At 46.2% G+C, this 19,689-nt stretch overlaps 1 protein-coding gene across 1 annotated transcript in view; it reads left to right on the forward strand.

Annotated features, from left to right (window-relative positions):
- Window positions 1–19,689, forward strand: part of DNAH1 (dynein axonemal heavy chain 1) — a 73,190-nt gene that overhangs the window by 35,117 nt on the left and 18,384 nt on the right. The window contains exons 30-54 of the mRNA XM_050712807.1: window positions 319–432; window positions 770–919; window positions 1,409–1,495; window positions 1,601–1,787; window positions 1,905–1,996; window positions 2,510–2,664; window positions 4,266–4,443; window positions 4,683–4,877; window positions 5,375–5,494; window positions 6,109–6,267; window positions 6,553–6,657; window positions 7,835–7,975; window positions 8,452–8,612; window positions 9,322–9,479; window positions 9,611–9,784; window positions 10,122–10,160; window positions 11,246–11,424; window positions 12,218–12,448; window positions 13,833–14,029; window positions 14,858–14,993; window positions 15,857–16,065; window positions 16,861–17,032; window positions 17,394–17,585; window positions 17,719–17,829; window positions 18,926–19,111. Of these exons, the coding sequence (XP_050568764.1) occupies window positions 319–432; window positions 770–919; window positions 1,409–1,495; window positions 1,601–1,787; window positions 1,905–1,996; window positions 2,510–2,664; window positions 4,266–4,443; window positions 4,683–4,877; window positions 5,375–5,494; window positions 6,109–6,267; window positions 6,553–6,657; window positions 7,835–7,975; window positions 8,452–8,612; window positions 9,322–9,479; window positions 9,611–9,784; window positions 10,122–10,160; window positions 11,246–11,424; window positions 12,218–12,448; window positions 13,833–14,029; window positions 14,858–14,993; window positions 15,857–16,065; window positions 16,861–17,032; window positions 17,394–17,585; window positions 17,719–17,829; window positions 18,926–19,111 (3,828 nt within the window). The remainder of the gene's footprint in view (window positions 1–318; window positions 433–769; window positions 920–1,408; window positions 1,496–1,600; window positions 1,788–1,904; window positions 1,997–2,509; window positions 2,665–4,265; window positions 4,444–4,682; window positions 4,878–5,374; window positions 5,495–6,108; window positions 6,268–6,552; window positions 6,658–7,834; window positions 7,976–8,451; window positions 8,613–9,321; window positions 9,480–9,610; window positions 9,785–10,121; window positions 10,161–11,245; window positions 11,425–12,217; window positions 12,449–13,832; window positions 14,030–14,857; window positions 14,994–15,856; window positions 16,066–16,860; window positions 17,033–17,393; window positions 17,586–17,718; window positions 17,830–18,925; window positions 19,112–19,689) is intronic.

The raw sequence follows: 19,689 nt of genomic DNA on the forward strand, positions 1-19,689 counted from the left end.
TGTTTGCCTGTTTACAACTGGAGGAACAGAAGTCTGTTCAAGAGCCAAAAAAATAAAAAATAGTGTCGTATCAGTAAATCTTCAATGAGCCCAGTTTCTTAAGCAGGAAAAAATACTGCTGGTAATACCGTATCCCTGTAGTGGGACTAGATTTGAATCTAGTCTGCAGTGTCTGTAGCTGCACACTACAATTGTGTACAGCTGCGTGTGTCTGTGGTTCATAATTTAACTACTGAAAGCCATCGTTTTCCTTTTGGAAGATCCTACTACTTTTCTGCAAATCAGTATTTGAGAATGATCACATTTTTCATTTTCTAGGTAGATCGTTTCATGTTTGAAGGCATGGAGATCCCACTAGTCCCATCCTGTGCAGTCTTCATCACAATGAACCCAGGGTATGCTGGACGCACTGAATTACCTGATAACCTCAAGGTAAGGAGAGCAGACTGCACAGACAGAAAGAAGAGGGGCAATACAGGTGCTGGATGCTATTCAGTCCACCAGTGTGTCTATGGCAAGGATTAGGAAATAATGTTTGTAGAAGGTTTCTAGGATCACATTCAGTTTGGAATCACATCCATAAGCAAATGGCAGTCCTCATATTTCAGTCTGCAGGGATGCTGTCCTAGTGGGTGTCAAGCACGCTCATGCTATGTCCTCTACACAGTCTGTGATGGAAACTCAGCCTTTTCAGCTTGCTAGGAAAAAAAAAAAGAAAAAAGAAATAAAAAACAGTGGTTTTATCTTGTGCTGGAACTGTACATTTCAGGCTCTCTTCCGCCCAGTGGCTATGATGGTCCCGGATTACTCCATGATTGCTGAGATCTCTCTATATTCATTTGGGTTTAATGAAGCCAAAGTCCTTGCAAAGAAGATCACTACAACGTTCAAACTATTGTCAGAGCAGCTCAGTACCCAGGTAGATGCCTTAATATCCGTGAATATGTTTTTATGAATATGTGATGCTTTCTCAGCCTAGGCACAAAGTACCTGGATAGTTCTCTTGGTGCTTTGTGATAGTGTATCACAAAAAGTTCAATAACCAGTCTTCATCCACCTTCCACCTTTTAAACTCTTGTTTCCCATTCTGTGGCTGGACTTGTATTCACCTTATAGTCCTATCCAGGATTACAGTGGCAGAACAGTTGTGCCAAGCAGCCCTGCCTACTTCTCCCTCCATTTAAGGGTTTTTTTTGTCATTCGGTTGTTCTTATCTTCCTCATCCACAGTCTGTACAGCTGAGGACTAGTTTGTTGTTTGAAGGATCCAGGAAGACTTGAATGGAAGATTGGTTGTTCTGAAGGCATAATTCTTCTTTTCTTACCTGCTAACTGACTACACGCATAGGTTCTCCCTTTAGGGGATGCTTATGTATCTGATGACACTGTTTCCTCTGTGCCTTTTCCAGGACCACTATGACTTTGGAATGAGAGCTGTAAAGACTGTCATCTCAACAGCTGGCAACCTGAAAAGAGAGAATCCTACCATGGATGAGGTAGGTGTGCTTGTACTTCACACTGTCAGAGACTTACACAGCTTTTTCTGCAGCCACGGAAGAGAGGAAGGATCTTTGAAATTACAAATTCTTAAATCTTTGTAGGATCTGATCTGTCTGCGGGCTATCAGGGATGCCAACATACCCAAATTTCTGCAGGATGACCTCAAGCTCTTCAATGGTATTGTCTCAGATTTATTTCCTAAGATCAAAGAAAAGCCTGTTGATTATGGCATCCTGGAAGAAGCCATTCGCAAAGCCTGCATCGAAAAGAATCTGAAGGATGTTGACGGTGAGGGGAAAGGCTCCCTACAAGTCCTCTCTCTGGGTCTGTGCTTTTAGTCCAGTGCTGTGCCCTAGGAAACAGATGGATACTCCCGGACTCAGTCTACATCATCTTCCTCTACAGGTTTTGTGACTAAGTGCATCCAGCTGTATGAAACCACTGTGGTTCGTCATGGCCTTATGTTAGTGGGGCCCACAGGCTCTGGGAAGACAAAGGTATGGTTGAGACACTGCACTGGCCCCAGCAAACTGTCACCTACCTAGCGATGCGGAGGATTTACCTTCACAGAAGACTCACGTCAGCATTTCTAGCTTCTCTCAGATAGAACCCAGGGGACAGAGGTGTTTTTGTGGTGCCTTTTAATATTGAGTTGTAGCCATGGGGAAGTATATGAGTTGCTTGCTCTTTAAAACTGGGAGACTAAGGTGAGGCTTATTGGCACTGCTGCAGACTTCTATGGCTGAGACATACTTTGAGCTTAAACATCTGCAGTCAGCATCATGTGACATCTCAAGATACTTCAGGCTTTCTGCAGGAGATCTAACTTCCTCCCCCTGCATCTGGAAACCTGCATTTCTGTGCATACAGCTAGGCATCTCCTTGCTATAACATTATCTTTCACTATGTTTCCTTTCTCACTGCCCTTGAAATGCAGTTGCTGTGAAAGCACGTGGCCTTGTTGTTACAAAGCCATAGCAATTAATTCTCTTGTTCTCCTGCTTTTGCAGAGTTATGAAGTCCTGGCAGCTGCAATGACATCACTGCAAGGTCAGCCTGCAGCCAGTGGTGGGAATTACGAAGCAGTCAGCTACTTTGTACTGAATCCCAAATCCATCACCATGGGCCAGCTTTATGGAGAGTTCAACTTGTTAACGCATGAGTGGTAAAGTACAAAACTTCCTTCAAGTCTGGAAACTCTTATCTTCTGTTCTTGAGAGCCTTCGCTTCAAGGCTGAACTCTTTAGGATAGTGGCATAAAATCAAAAGCAGTCAAGTTTTTATCCCTCACCAAGCTACAATAGCCAGTCATGACAATTGAAGCTGACATCTTTTGTTGTGCACTTGGCCTGGCTGCCAACACATGCCCAGACAGTACAGCAGCTCAGTTGGCAGTATTAATGTAACATTGGCATAACAAGGAATAATTCAATTGCTTTGAAGCAAATTCCTCTGCTGTAAGACAAGGCAGCTTAAAAACTTACTTTGCTTCTGAAGAAAAGTGACCTGTGTGTGGCACACTTGGATTGTTCTGTATAAATATGCTGGGGATAACTTTCATGCATAAAGGGGCATTTCATTCCCAATGTCAAGGCTCCTGTTTGTCTGTCTGGTTTGGAAGCAACAACCAAGAGCCCAGTTGCATTCCTGATAAACAGGTCCTACTGGTTGAGTTTCCACTTGTGACCTGAGGTGTGAGAACCAGTGTGGATCTCCTTATGGTCCTGTCACCCATTGCTTGCTTAGGAACAAATGATAGTGTGTTCCATAAAAACAGGGAAACTAAATGAGTAAGAAACCAAGTGCCTCTAGGAAAAGTGCAAGTAAGTAAATACTACTGATGATGAGAACAGAGCTTCCAAGCCTGGGCTCTGGTGTATCTTTACTGAAGGACGTTTTATAGGATATTCCAATTAAGCTCGATAGTTTGTTTATGATGTGACCGTACCCAAGGGCAGCGTACAGGCATATCAACATGACAAAAAAAATATGGCAGCCACATAAAATGCATTTATAGACATAAACCCATCTGTTTTAATCAGCTGAGCTTTAGAACAGAATGTTTTCCCTTGATCTCAGTAAAATACCCTGGACCTCACAATCACTGTATAAATAAAAAATAATCCTTTAACAATGGGAGTAGAGTTTAGGACCTTAGCAGAAATTGCACTCCAGCTTCCATGTACAGATTAAGTTCTTGCTGTCAACAGACAGCTTTCTTTGTGTCTGCTCTCTTGTTCATTAGCTCCAGCACCACCTGGATTCAGATACAGCTGAAGATGGGGAACTTCAGTTATAAAGAGGGTAGAGTCAGGCTCCTTAGCATGGATTCATCCTCCTAACCTATAGTTACCCAACTGAAAAATCATTAGCAGAGTAGCTGTCCTGAGTCTTCCTTTAACATTTGGTGGTGAAAAAGAGGCACCTGTAGAGAGCAGGTAAATTGCCTATGACATGTACTTGATACTTGTGAGGCCTCTTCACTATTCACTGATGACAGAGATGTTAAAAGGAAACTTGACATTTTATAGTTAGATGTCATGAAGTCCAGCTCCTGATGGGCAAAGATAGTCACAGTGCCACTCAGACTGGGCTGTGAGTCTCAGTACAAGAAAGACTGAGGTGGACCTTTATACAGCTCATCAGCAGGTGAGGCACATGAACTAAAGTAAGATTCTGGCTCTGTTGCTTTTTGTGGTGGAAGCTTTGCCATGGATTTCAGCAAAAATAGACTGGTCCAAGCCCTGCTTTCCTCCCATCTTTCAGGACAGATGGGATCCTTTCCTCACTCATTCGGCGGGGAGCCATGGCTACTGATGCTCATAAGAAGTGGTACGTGTTTGACGGGCCAGTTGATGCTCTGTGGATTGAGAACATGAACACAGTACTGGATGACAATAAGAAGTTGTGTCTCAGTTCAGGGGAAATCATCAAGATGACAGAGGTAACTCATTCCTCTCCCTTTTGCTGCCTGTTGTCTGTCTTAATTGCCTTTTACTTTCCGCTTGATGCGCATGATGGACTTGTTCAGAAACTGGTGTCTCAGTAGTATCCCTGTGCTGGCCAGACCTCTGCAGTGCTGCACAGACTGCTCAAAGGGGGGTCCTGCAACAACAAGAGAGACTGCAGCTTCACCAAGTTATGCTGAGAGATCCTTGCTTTCTCCTTTTTTGGAATTTCCAGAGCATGACCATGATGTTTGAAGTCCAGGATTTGGCTGTTGCTTCCCCTGCCACAGTCTCCCGCTGTGGCATGGTTTACCTGGAACCCAGCATCCTGGGGCTGGAGCCCTTCACTGAGTGCTGGCTGCAAAAAATCCCAGGTGTCATGCAGCCCTTCTCACAGCAGTTGGCATCCCTCTTCAGGAGATTCCTCAAGGTAAGCTGCCATGCTGTTCCAGACCTTCTATGGATGTTTTATTTTTAAACTGTCTTCTGGATAAAATCATCCCTGGTGCAGCTCTATTTCTTACAGTGGAGTTACTCCAGGGAGAAAGTTATGAGAACAAGCTTTGATATTTCTACTCTGCTCCTGAGCCACTGGTTTAATGAATAACCCAGAGCTGCAAAAGAAAAGTCCTGAAAGGAGAAAACCACTTAGAGCAGTGATGGCAAAAGATGTGTCACTGTTGCATAGACTCAAAAGACAGACCCAAAGGCTTCTTGCACTTAAGACTGAGCCAAGTGGTTTGACGTAATTCTCTGCAGTTGAAACAGTGGTACTTGAGACACAGGGAGAAATGGCGGCATTCTCAGTTGTACCCTCCCTGCTAAATGTAGCCTGCAGGGAGGCAAGGAGAAACCAGAACCCTAGAAGGTAGGAGAAGTCAAATGCATTGGATGGTAACACTGAACTGTTCCTGCCTCTTCTTACAGGAAGCCATTGGCTTTGTCCGGAGATTTGTGAAGGAGATAATTGCCTCAACAGATGGTAACCTCACAAGAAGCCTTCTCATGCTGTTGGAATGTTTGTTTCAGCCTTTCATTCCTGTTGAGGTAAGGTTTTGCTGCTATTACATGTGTGTGCCTGTAGCTCTTAAGGGCAGTAAGTTGTGCAGTGCTAATCACTGGAATACAAAGTGTTGGTGAAGAAAGGTTACCCTATAGCACATCTACATGGCAGAAGGCAGTACCGCATCTTGCAGAGTGCAGGTAAGCTTGAAAGGATTACGCTTTACCCATTGAAAAAGCAGAAGGTAAGCTCCAGGCCTATCAGGCTGGAGAAAAGAGGTTCACATTTATTTACAGCAGAGGGAATTGGAGAGTGAGTGGAAAGCAGAGATCAGAGCTATGCAGCAAAACACTTCAGATTGCAGGTTCTTTGAGAGATAATGTTGAGGAAGGCTAGAAAGCTTTCAAATTAAAAACAAAAAACTAAATTCTTCTCCCAACTCGTGTTGAGAGACCTTAGTTCAGCAAACAGAGTGTCTTAAGTACACAAATGAAATAGCACGTTTTAATCCTTGGAATATTTTTTAAAGGCCTGTAAAATTGACTAGGAAGAGCTACACGTATTCTGAGTAGAATTACAAGCACGTTGAAAAGTGCCTGATATTTGTTCACATTAACCCTGCTTGAGAATTCTACTTCTGCTGTCTTCTATTTCCCAGGGAATTAGGAAGATTCCCCAGGAGAAGGCAGCTCGTATCAGAGAGCTGATTGAGCCCTGGTTTATATTTGCCTTGATCTGGAGCATAGGTGCTACTGGGGATTCCCAAGGCCGTGTGGCCTTCAGCATGTGGCTGAGGGAGAAGATGGCAAAAGAAAAGGTGAGTAAAAGGAAAGCAGATACTTTCTCGTTATAGAGGAAGTGGTAATGAGGAGTGGGAGTGAGAGCTTCTTGAATAGCTGGAAAATGTGCATGGGCTTCTTTTTGGGATCTGGTATACAAGTTCTTCAAAAATTCGAAGGACCCTTGAGCTGGGAGCTCTAGGAGAGAGAGCTGAACCCCCTGGCCTGGGCAGCATCCCATTACTAAATTCTTGCAGTAATGTAGATCCTCCTGTGAATTCAGATGAGTGGCAGCTACATTCACCATAGTTTTATTCCCACAGATCCAGTTACTTTTCCCAGAAGAAGGACTGGTTTATGACTATAAACTGAATGATGCTGGACTTAACAATGTTGAAGATGATCTGGATGAGGATGTCATTAGGGAGGTAAAATATTTCACTTCCAACTCTAAGCTGGGAAATTTGAGGGAGGGACCTGTAAATAACACAGTCCTGCAGGATTTGACGAAATCTTCTCATCAAGGGCAAATAAAAAAAGCCAGTAGGAACCCAGTGATAATGTTTCAAGTGAAATCAAGCCTTTCATTAAAGGAAGAAGACAGCTTCTTGCCCTGAGGGTTGCAAAGCATATCTTTCAAACCTTAACCAAGTGCTGGTCAAATCAGACCTGTGTGCTTCTAACAATGCTCAGGAAAGTGAGAGGGCTCTACAAGTGTGGCTGCCGCAGGGAAAAGCTCAGATGGAAAGGTCTGTCTGCATTAAAAAACAGTGCACGACAACAGAAGAGCTGAGTACAGCAGTCTGGAGGAGGAGCAGGGCAGAAAAATATGCCATCCTTTCCACAGCAGATAGCAGAGCAGCAGGGCATGCAAGGCCCAGCTGACTGACAGTCACCAGCCCCTGGGCTGAAAGTAAAAAACAAGAGGGAAAATGCTCTGATTTCAGAAAGGGGAGGCAAAGCAGGGAGACCTACGTGAGTGAAAATACTTAGCAAAGTTGCCAAGGCTGTCTCAGTGTCTGTGGGGAAGCCACGTGGGGTGCTCAGGAATATGTTTTTTCTGTCACCGTTCTCTAGCATATCCCTGACAAAACCTCTGTTTCACATGTATAGTGGCCTGTGAGACATTAGCCTGTGACTTGATTCTAGTGCAAGTCATCCATGTCCTGTAAAATACAAAACCTCAGTCTGCCTCTGAGTGCAACAGCACCAACTATGAAGACAGGATCCCAGCAAAGCCTTCTTTGCCCTTCTGCCACGGGGGCACTTACAGCATAGGTCAGCTGAGGACAGACTTCCGCTTCTTGCGAATATCACAAATGCTCTGTCTCCCTTTGATCCCAGTTTTCAGAAGGAAGGGCAAGTGTGTTGCTGTTGGGGCTCTTAGGCTACATCCCTCCCAAAGGAAGCAAGTCAAGTGCTTACAGCTTTGCTGTACAAAAAGGTGTAGGTGTCTAGACAGAGGGACTGAGAACCTGATGTCTTAGTCAGAATCTGAGCTACTACACAAGGAGCTGTGACGGGAAAACACAGCAGAAATACCATTTTCCTATTCCCATAGCAGAATAATGCAGCTGCCCCCTCTAAATGTACCTCTACTTTCAGGTGTGCTGGGAGAAGTGGCTGGACCCCACAGCAAAGTTCACCATGGTTCCTGAAACCAACTTTGCTGACATTATTGTGCCCACAGTGAACACAGTCCGAATGGCCCAACTGCTGGGTCTGTTGCTCATCAACTGTAAGCCGGTATGTGCCCACCCTTGTCTCTGATTTTGGATTCAGTGTTTTTCTCTTCAAGTGGAGCATGTTTTCTTCTTCCAGTGCAATCAGAACCTGACAGCTACCTGACACTTTTAGATCATTTCCCACTCTCATGGATTTGCATTTCTCTGCTCAAGAGCTGTGCCTAAGCAACAAGAATTCTCCATTCAGACCCCAGGCACCATGCTGAAGCTCCAAAGGAATATTACCTTTCCCAAGTTCAGTTAAAATGCAGCAACTTCTAGATCCCCTCCCAAACAGGGTGATGGCCCCATCACCACCTCTCTTTACCTGTTTCCTGCCATTGCATTTCATACCTCTCTGCTTGGATTCCTTCCATGTCGAGAGATCTGTTACCTCAAACAGCTGTCCTTACTGAAGAAGTGAGCCTTCTGTCTTCTCTGCTCCTTTGAAAGCCTAAGGGGGCAGGAACCAGCAAGTACTGCTGATTGTTCTTCTAGGTTCTCTGCATTGGTCCCACTGGCACAGGGAAGACTCTCACAATTACAGACAAACTATTGAAGAACTTGCCTCTCAAATACATCACCCATTTCCTGATGTTTTCTGCACGCACCTCTGCCAACCAAACCCAGGATCTCATTGATAGCAAACTGGATAAGAGGCAAGTTTCCTTTCGGTGTTTGCAAAGGTGGCATCCCTGAGCTCAGTATTTCCATCAGCTTGATCATTTAGTTTCATCCCAAGACCTGAAGGGGCTCCAATCACATAGATCTGTGGATAAGAAACAGGACAAACAGCAAAGCTGAGCTGGGTTTGAGAGATCCAGTAATAACCTGATACGCTGTCAAGAATGTGAGAAGGGTAAGTGAGGGTCTGTAAAAATTGCTCCAATCCTAGTTATTCCAGAAATACAACATTTCATGACACAAGTGTTTGCAAACCCCACTGTGGGACCTTTATAGAAACTAATGAAGGGAGAATATTGGCTACTGATCCCTAGTCCCACCTCCACCCTCCCGCCATGGTTAGCAGCTTCCCTTTTCCTTTTCACACCAGCCAGCCATGGTTTGAAATTTCCAACGTATTCATGGCCTTGAGCTCATGCTTTCTCTTTGTTCCCATTGCCACTGTGCATAAGTAGACAAAATTGTACCCATGTGATTGCAAAGAAGCCCATGCCTCAGACGTTGCTGTAGATCTTTTTCATGCAAAGGCCCATATATAAAGGCGTGTATAGAGCATAAGTGTAAAGACAACTGAAACTGCTGACCCAGGAAGCATCTAGAGGAAAAACTGCTTTTTGGGACAAGTTAGGAGTGCTTTCGCAATAGGAGCTGTCCTGTGTCCTTACGCATCTTTTGTCCTTACAGGCGGAAGGGTGTGTTTGGGCCTCCAGTTGGGCGGTGCTTCATATTTTTCATTGATGACTTGAACATGCCCATGCCAGAGGCATACGGTGCTCAGCCACCCATTGAGCTGCTGCGGCAGTGGTTGGACCACCAGGGCTGGTACGACAGGAAACAAATTGGTACGACACAGATCTTTGCCCAGTACTCCTGGCAAGAGTTGGCCTGTTGATATAGATACACATACTTTCTGGGGAGATCTGTGGCGAGGGTTTTTGGCTCAGCATTCATTCCTGCTTTTACACTCCTCAAGGTACTTTTAAGAAGCTGGTAGATATTAATTTTGTCTGTGCCATGGGACCTCCTGGAGGGGGAAGGAATGCTGTTACTCCACGCCTCACACGTCATTTCAATTACCTCTCCTTCACGGAGATGGAGGACAGCAGCAAGAAGACAATCTTCTCCACCATCCTTGGCAGCTGGATGGGTAAGCCTCCTCCTCATTATCTCAAGTCAGCCCAATGGTAATGGATGTAGAAAGGGAAGAAACTAATATTTGTGATCTAATCAAAGGGTTAGAAGCTGGAACTTGCATTAGTTATTTGAAGATGCTTTTGAAAAACTGGTGTTTGAGCCTTGGCAGAGAACTCATACACTAGTCTCTGGGCCAAACTAGCCAACTTCAACTGTGGCTCTAAGAATTTCATAAGATATTCCATAGCCTGTGTCTTCCAGAGAGAGTTGTGTTTGTGATAGATGATGCAGATATTCTTCACCTCCACAAGTAAAGCAGAGAACTCGTGTTCTCTGTCTTGGTTTCCTATCTGGACTCCTAGGAGAAAGAAGTTACAGAGATCCAGTGTGTAAGAGCAGGAAGACGCAAGAGAGACTGAACAGGCTGGTGGGCACAGCATGGCGCAGTTTACCTGTGCTTTCAGCAGGCAGACACTTCCCCAGACAACAGCTTTCTGCAGAAGCTCAGCCTTCTGTTACTTCCCATCTGCTGCAGCCTGTGGACAGCTGAGAAGGGAGGATCTGAGCATGGTGCTACAGCCACACATTAAAAAAGGGTTCATCTGAAGTGAAATGTGTACCTCTTATATTTGACAGGGTGGGAATTTAGGATCATCTTTGCAAATGTGTCCTCCTCTGCAAATCTGCCAGTAGGAAGGAGTGAGAATAGTGGGCTATGGGAAGACAAAGCCAAGCTTTCTGAGTGCTTACAGTATTCACAAGTGCCAGTACCTGGCTATGAGCTCAGGAACACACTGAAGTGTCTAGCTTCACTTTAAAAGAAAATTAAAGAATTTTGGAAATAATGCAAAAAAGCATGAAGTGCTAGAGTGTCACAGGGCTCCACTTCCACAGGAGTTTTGGTAATGAACTTGATTAGAATTGAGAAATTTATTGTGTGCTCTGAAACTGGCAGCTATGTTTAAATCTTGCCACTATCACATAAGAAGTCATCCCTTAGCCATTCCTCAGAGACTTCGCATTTGCTGAGCTCAATGAATTGCCAGGTGGTTTAGCTAAAAGGACACCTTCCAGCTTAAAAGTATCTGAGACTACACTGGGGGAGTATGAAGAGGGAGAAGGAAAACCTGAGTGTTTCAGGTAGCACCATTACCTGCCTGGCAGCATCTCCTTTCTCCATGGGGTGCACGGACTCTTAACACTGCAGAATTGTTGTGATGCATTCTTCCCTCTTCAGGTCTGATTCCAATTTGGTTGGGAAACTCATTGGCAAGTTCTCCACTGCAAAGAGCTGAGACTTTGTCAAGGCCCCACACAGTCTCCGTATAGGAAGTCAGGGGGGAAAAAGTGCAGTTCTGGTCAAATCCTAGCAACAAATCCTCTGCCACTTGGTGTCGTCTGTCTGCACTGCTAGGACCTTCTTGTCTCAGAGTTGCCACCTTGACATCCTTTCTACCTTCCTGTGTCTCTGCAGCTGGAGCACCTGCAGTCAAAGACTTGAATGAGCCCTTGGTTGATGCCACTATCTGTGTGTATTCTACCATCACATCCCAGCTGCTGCCCACACCAGCCAAGTCACATTACACCTTTAACCTGAGGGACCTCTCCAAGGTGTTCCAGGGCATGCTCATGGCTGAGTCCAGCAATATCGAGGTCAGTCCTCCCAGCAGCACAGTCGTGCTTCTCAGGGGAAGAACAGGAATGTTCCAGTCCAAACTCAGTTTCCTGTTGAAACTGTGTTTTCATACTGTTCAATGGATTTAGTGATGTTCCCTTTGGTTATATCGCCTAGTACTGGCAGTACACAGACCACCCCAAGCCTTCCTTGGTGTGTTATCTGTCAGGTGCGTGGCCACGGGGAGTCAGTGCCACCCAGCCTAGCCATTCATTCCTGCAGGGCTGGACAGAGCCATAGGGGACCAGATGGGACCATGCAGGGACAGAGGTTTTGTCCTGTTACCAACTTACACCAATGGAGGCTTCTGTCCCTTCAGTTCTCCTGCGGACTTGCTCTGTAGGTCCAGCTTAGCCTGTAGGTGTTGATTTATCACAGAAAGTACTTGGGGATCTGGTTCTGTGCCACACCCAAACAGAAGGATCTTTCCAGAAAATATGAGAACTCATGAAAACAGTAAAAAATTAAGTCATACTGAAGGAAGGATAAGGACAAACACGAGACTTAAATTTCTCAAAGAAACCCTGGCAGATGGACTAATAGGGTATTAACTGCAGCTGTAATGAACTTTCTGCAGAGCAGCTGTTTTGACAAGTGTTGCTTTTGAGAAGGGAATGCAGCTTCTTCTGCACAGTTCTTCTCCACTCCAGCTGCTTTCTAGTAGGAATGGGGCTGTCCGTGTGCCTGGCAGGAACCAACCTTCCTGACAGAGAGGCCTTTAACACTTCTCTGCTTCTCTCATGAGGGTATTTTGCTGGGATTTCCTACCAGGACAAATCACACCTGCTGCGACTGTGGTACCATGAGAGCTGTCGGGTCTTCTCTGATCGCCTGGTCACTAAAGAGGACCAGACCTGGTTTGATAACCTGATGAAAAGCATGATGGAGGAACTAGGCACCACTTTTGAGGAGGTTGTCCCTTCCCAGCCAGTTCTGTTTGGCGACTTCATGGAACAAGACGCCCATATCAGACTGTACAAAGAAATCAACAGCCAGGAAAAGGTAACGATCCTAAGAAATCATGACAGTATGAATTATGTTCACATCTTCCAAGTCTTCTGCAAACAAAAAGAAAGAAGTTAATAACCATGGGGTTGCTAGAACTGAAGGTCTCTGGAATCATACATCGTCCCAAAGCTCTCCTGTGAAATCCTACCCCAGACATGGCTAGTGGTTGCATTTGGTACAGATGGGAATTTGAGGTGGAACAAGCTGTCTCTGCATTGCCTTCCTGGAGGCAGTCTGCTATGCAAAGTCTCCCAAATAAGCCGTACTCAGGAACAAAAAGTGAAATTTGCTGGAAAGAAATGGCACATTACCCCCAAACAATTCTACATTTACCATTAAAGCCTTCACAATTGACCTTTGCAACTAATTAATGTTATTGCTGGATTCCCTGTTGGAGAAGATACTGTGAGTAGTTTGGTAGTGGTAATTAAGCAAAGGCAATGAGTAGTGTGTTTTGCGCTCATTATCAGAAACAGGTGATTATCCTGTCATCTCCCCTCTTGTGATAGCTGTGTGACAAGGACCGATAATTAACTGAGCTTCCTAATCCTTTTTGCAAAGGATGTAGGCCTGTCCCCCAGTGAGGTGAGCCCAGCTGAGACAGCCAGACTTCCCAAGCTGCTGCACAGTCCCCTGATGCACAAAGGACTTGGTCACCTAGGCAGGGACCTCAGTGCTGTATCAATTCTGGCTGATGTTGCTTGCCCAGGTTTACAGCGAGAGTGCTGAAGGAGTATGACCAAATCCTGGATATCTTTGTCTCATCTGCTCTGCCCTGAGACTGCCATTACAGAGAGCCCTGGAAAAATCAGGAGGCACTGGTTATATGGTTATCTTGTGCAATGGCTGGACCACAAGAGGAGTGCACTTCTCAACCTTGCTGGCCATAGACAATTATTCTTCCAGCACCTGCCCTTTTATTGCCCTGACCACAGGACCTGCAGCAGGAGGCAGCTATAGAGCCAGGAAGCCCTCCCAGATGCAGACCCTGGAACACCACAGGTCAGGCAGCCACAGGCTGCTTTAATTTGAACCGTGCCTTGCTGCTTTTCCAGGTAAACAGCATCATCAGGAACAGCAAACTGTAGTTACTTAGCCTGAGTTTAAGGTCTCCATTCAGCAGTTGCTGCCACCACCACCAGCTAAATTCAGCCCGGTCCCATAGCAGTTCCTGTAGGAACATGGAGCGAACAGAGCCATCACCTCCCTACAGGTAGCTCCCAAGCAGCAGCTGACAGAGGCAGCTACTCCCAGGTCCCCCGAGCACCAGGCTCTGTCCTCCCAGAGGGCTGGCTGTGCTTACACACAATTACAGTCACACCTCCCCACCACTGATTGCTTTTATCTGTTGGCCATAAGTGTCTGTTTCTGCCTGCAGCTGAAGATTGTGATTGAGGATTACCTGGAAGAGTACAATCAAACCCACACCGCAGAGCTGAGGCTGGAGCTGTTCATGGACGCAGTGCAGCACATCTGTCGAATCAGCCGGATCCTGCGGCAGGCCCCAGGGAATGCTCTTCTCCTGGGTGTTGGGGGGAGTGGGAGGCAGTCCCTCACCAGGCTGGCATCTCACATGTAAGTGATGGGCTCCATTCACGTAAAGTGGAGCAGCTCCATCGGGGCTGCCTCCAGAGATTCTCTTTTCCTGCCCTTTCTGCTACTGTTTGCATGTTTTTGAGGTTGCTGACTCTTCAGATACAACAGTCAAGAGCTAGGGCTCAGTTAACACGCACATCTACACCAGAAAAATTGGACTTTTGCTTGCTGGTAGTTCAGTTACTGTTGTGTGCATGCAGCAAATTAGCAAATACGATGCAGTCCACATCAACTCAAGGGCCTGTGTAGCATAGTTCTGGGAGAGATGGGGGGGCTCCTTCCTTGGAGCCAGGCAGCAGGAAGACAAAGACAGGAGCTCCTAGTGACAAATGATCAAGTGACACTGACAGCCTGGCAAGTGGCGTCTGTGAATATTGGGAGCCAGGGAAATGGGCTGGGGAAGCAAGTTCTTCCAGTCCTGAATATAGGATGTGAACACAGAAAACACAGCCCTGGTGCCCTGGCACACCGTCCTCCAAGTGCTACATCACCAAAAAAAAAAAATAAAAATGTGGTGAATTGCTCTCTCTTTTACTGTGAGGCTCTGTGTAAGGGTTTGCAGTTGGACACGTACAGGGTGATGCTGTTAACTAATGAAGTTATATTTCAGCTTTCTATCTAGCTCAGGTATTGCTACTGTGAGTAAAACATATTTTTGGATTGGTAGCTAGAGATGCTCAAGGACAGATGTGTGCTCAGCACTTTGTAGGAAAACAACGTGGTTGAGTCTTCTCCTCTGTGTCCATGATATGCTCAGGATTGACAAAAGAGGAGACTTCCACTGGATGTAACTTCCCTTTCCTTTAGGGCAGATTATGAGTGTTTCCAGATAGAATTGTCCAAAAACTACGACATGACCGAATGGCGAGATGACATGAAGAAGATCATGATGAAAGCAGGCCTTGAAAGTCTACCCAAAACCTTCCTATTTGTAGACACACAGGTATGGGAGTGTTAGCATGATTGATTCCTTCTCATGAGAAGTCAGGAATATACCTCCAAGTTCAAGAAATCCCCCTGAAGAGGGTTGAGGAGCTTGATCCAGGATAACATTGGCTTATTACTGTAAAGTGTCGCTTCCTAATGACTAAGCCAACTTCTGGAGTTCATGGTTATGCTCCCAATAGGCTTTTATACTGTCTTCATTATCATAGGAACCAGGTTGCTTCTGGCAGTGCCCTAAGCAGTGAGATAAGCATCTGTCAAATGCTTGTTCGCTCATCCTTTTCCCTGCAGGGAGAAGCATATGTGGGCGAAGGTGAGGGGGGGGGGCATTGGAGGGTACATTTAGACAAGTAGATGGATGCTGTGTATGACTGATTTAGCAAAGACAGAGAGGCAAGTGTATCTCTGGAGGGGGAATCATCCCACAGACTTGACACGTCCCTACAATTACTCTGCCTCCTGTACCAATGAGCTTTATCCTAATGGCAAAGCATTCTGCTGTGCTGGAGGAACAAAGACCTAGAGCACACGGTCAACTGGAGCCTGCTTACAGAGTCACTATGACGAGGCAGGGAGTTAGACCCTAAATGCTATTTATCTGTAAGAAAACGGTGAATGAGCAGAAGGAAGACTTGTTCCCAGACACCCCACCCCTGAAATGGCTGAACATGGCTGTTCAATTGTAAATCCTGGCCGTGAGACAGAGTATGCTTTACTGGAGCTAAGTGACCACAGAAATTATTTCTTCTAGCAGAGGCTGAGGACTGTATTTATCCACAAGTAATCTACATGGCATGTGGTAATTTGACTCTCTGATGGAAAACTGCTTTTTTTCTCTTCCTCCCCCTCTCATCTACTTAGATTAAAATTGAATCCTTCCTTGAAGATATCAACAACCTGCTCAACTCAGGTGACGTTCCCAACATTTACAGCCCTGACGATCAAGAACAGATCATAACAGCTATGAAGCCTGTTGTGCGAGAACTAGGGCAGCAGCCCACCAAGGCCAACCTGATGGCTGCATACACAGGACGGGTTCGCAGCAATATCCACATGGTTCTGTGCATGAGGTATAGCTCAAGGGTAGAACTCTATGCTGCCAATGTTAATTATTCCCTCGTTGTTCTCTGTCTTCCGTCACTCTTTGTCAGGGGAGCTTTATTTCTCAGCCTCTGACTCTGGAGGAGGAGTCACATTTGCATACCACTTTCCTCTAGGAGTAGATACTTTTTTATATTTTTTTTCTGATTTTTAAGATGAAGCTTGATAAGTTTAAGAATATGATTGTATGTGATTTGGATTAAATATAAGCTTCCTCCTTCCTTCATGTGCCATTGAGGTGCTTGCTACAAAACTATCTTGCTTAAATTTGGGGTTCAGTTGCACTGTATTTAATCATGAATGCAGTGCGTAGTCCATGAGCAGTTTACCTGCTTGCCTGCAGAAAAGCTGCATGAAAATACAGGGTAGTCTCAGCACATGTACATGTAGAAGAATCAGGGCTATTATTTTGGTCTGGTGATGTGATCTCTATAGTCCATCTCTTGACATGGACTTCAAATCTTTTATTTCTTACCTCCTGCGTATTCTCCCTAGGCAGGGACCTAGAAAACATCACTCCACCACCATCTTAATCATTCCAGAATATAACCAGGACTTCCAAGAAGTTATCTGTGGATGGTAGACATGGTGGAATACTGCTTAAACTTCCATTCCCTATTTCCCATCCCTCCCTCCTTCCTCAGGTATACCCCCTTCCTTCTTATGCTGTAAGACATCAGGATTGCTCTAGGGAAGTAGAAAAACTTTATCTTTTTATCTATAGATAGTTATAACATTTTTTTTTGGCATGTCTTTCCACCCAGCCCTATTGGAGAAGTCTTCCGTGCACGCTTGAGACAGTTCCCCTCTCTCGTGAACTGCTGTACCATTGACTGGTTTAATGAGTGGCCTGCTGAAGCTCTGCAGTGTGTTGCCTCCTCCTTCTTGCAGGAGATTCCACATCTTGGTGCCAGCACTGAAGTTGTTAATGGGATGGTAGGTGCTACACTCAACACACAGGGCATACAGGAGCTGTGCTCATGTGCCACCTCTCCATATGTACACAGATGGGCAACAGCTGCAAGACTTGCAGAAAAGTCCTCTGCTGTCGTAGTAGTGATGTTCCCTAATTGCTTCATTCAAATCCAGAATCAGTTAGCTTTTGGATGCCTTGAAATGGCCATGTTCATTTCTTACCTGCTGCATGTCATTGAAGCCCACATGCACATACTAGCTCTGCTGTGAATGTGTACTTATGCTCTTTGTAATCCTAGCCCTGGGCTCTCTATGGGCACCTCATAGGCCTGCCTAACACGCAGTTCTGGATAAGATTCTTTTCTTTCCTTTCTCCTTGTAGATTCAGATGTGTGTAGAAATTCATCAGAGTGTAGCAAGGATGTGTCAAGTGTACCTGGTGGAGCTGGCCAGACACAATTATGTCACTCCCAAGAGCTACCTTGATTTCCTCAGCATCTTCAGTTCCCTGATTGGAAAGAAGAAACAGGAGCTGAGGACAGCCAGGAAGAAGATGAGAAGTGGCCTGGACAAGGTTTGTCCCTCACAACCACTGCTCTGAGCAGTGATTTTAAAGCCGCAGAGGTGCAGTGAGATGCCTCCCACAGAGCACCCACCAGGGCAGCATAGACCTCCCCTGGGGCTCTCACTCTGTTCTGGTCCTGCAGCTCCAGCAAACAGCAGAGGATGTAGCGAGGATGCAGGAGGAGCTGGAGTCCGCCCGCCCTCTCCTGGCACAGGCAGCCAAGGACACACTGGCAACTATGGAACAGCTGCAGGTACTGCTGCTGGACAGCCCTGTGATTTACACATCTGACTGCTCAGGTTTGCACAGCACACGGGGAGGCCTTGCAGGGATTGCATAAAGTTGTGCTTGATCTGAAAGCATAAGGGCCCCAGATTAGTACAGCAGGTATTTGTGCAGAACAGCACTACCAGGGAGAACAGCCTCTGCTGCCCTGCCCTGCTGTTGGTGGGTACCAGTCAAAACCTCCCAGCCTGCTAGCAGAAGCAATGGTTCATGTGTCCCTGTATGAAACCACAGCCTAGTGAAGCAGGAAACCAAACTACCAGCTCCTTTTCCTCACTGGTTTAGCTCTTCACAGACACAGACTACTACTAACTCAGTCCCGAGGTGGCCTGAGCAGCTCTAAGACCAGACTGCTGCCTATGCAAGATCTCCTTTCTGTGCATCCCAACATCAGGGAGCTGATCCAGTTACAGTCTGCTCCTGCCAGCCCAAAGCTCAGGGACCATCACACAGCCACTCATACCACTGCAGAAAAGGGAACTGTCCTCTGTGGGCTCTCACTATCTTCCCTCCTCATGTTCCTCCCTTTCCTGCCTGTCTCCCACTGTAGGATGGCCAGATTGAGACACAAACACCATACAACTCTGTGGGGGGGGCAACACACAAGTCTTCACTTTCTCATCTCTCATACTTCCCAGAGGTGGCCTGATCCACTCACAGAATAAGGTTTGGCTATATTCCACATCCCCTCTGCACCTCGTGGTAGTGCTTTAATCCTTAGGGGCAGGCAGAAGTGACAGTTACAGAGACAAAAGCCTCAGCACATCTTCCTGTTCCTCCATATCCCTATGCACTTGCTGTCACATCCATTCCCTATGCTAACATGAAAAATGGGTAGAGCAGATAATTCCTGCAGGGCTAACACTGTTCCAGGGCAGGCAGAGCTGGAGCTTCTGGATCATCTCTGCAATCTGCTGGAGATTGGAGCAGCTAGGCCTCAGCATGTGCCTGCTGGAAGAAAACACATGACCTGACAGGACAGCTGTGATTCTTACCTAGCAATGCAGAGCACCAAATAGGTGCTGTCTCCAGCCATGCTTCTGAGGTTGTCTTTGCTGCTGCAGGTAGACACAGCTGTGGCCGAAGAGACAAGAAATGCTGTGCAGGCTGAGGAGACGAAGGCCAAAGAAAAAGCCCAGAAAGCCCAAGCCATTGCAGACGATGCTCAGAAGGACCTGGCTGAAGCCCTCCCAGCCCTAGATGCTGCTCTGGCCAGCCTGAGGAACCTAAACAAAAATGATGTTACAGAGGTAACTGACTGGGGGGGGGGGGGGGGGGGGGGCGGGGGGAGAGGTGCTTGTGTTCATGGAGGACATCTCTGAGGTGCATCAAGGCTGGCAAGGCACTGCACGTAGCTTGCTATTGCTGTAGCTGATCTCAACAGTACTTTGCAGCAATTCCTCTATGAGCCTGCAGTATCCACAGCCTTTTTCAGCATCTCCTTCCTTTCCCTTGGGCTCATGCAGTGGGCTGCTTGTCCATCTACACATCCTCCACCAGCCACCTCTTTTTCACTTCTGTGTCTTACAGAGAAGGTCACATTGTAGTCAGTTGCAGGGCTGTCCTTGTCCCTGGGGGTAGGTGGCAGGCGATGCTATGATGTGGCCCTGAGTGTTGACTGCATGGCATGGATATAGATCTAGCAGCACACTGAGCCAGCAAGTTCTTTAGAAAGGGGATCCACCACCAGAAAAGAGAAAGAGGCAAGGGCCAGGGGACTGACTTCAAGGAAATCTGGCTTGAAATAGGATGGTCAGAGAAAGGGTGGTGGTCCTGAGCCTGCAGTGGGAAGTGGCAAAGTCCGTACCCGTAGCTTAGAGAAACCTCA

Source organism: Cygnus atratus, chromosome 10 (assembly GCF_013377495.2).
Source record: "Cygnus atratus isolate AKBS03 ecotype Queensland, Australia chromosome 10, CAtr_DNAZoo_HiC_assembly, whole genome shotgun sequence".
In the NCBI taxonomy this organism is placed as follows: Eukaryota; Metazoa; Chordata; class Aves; order Anseriformes; family Anatidae; genus Cygnus; species Cygnus atratus.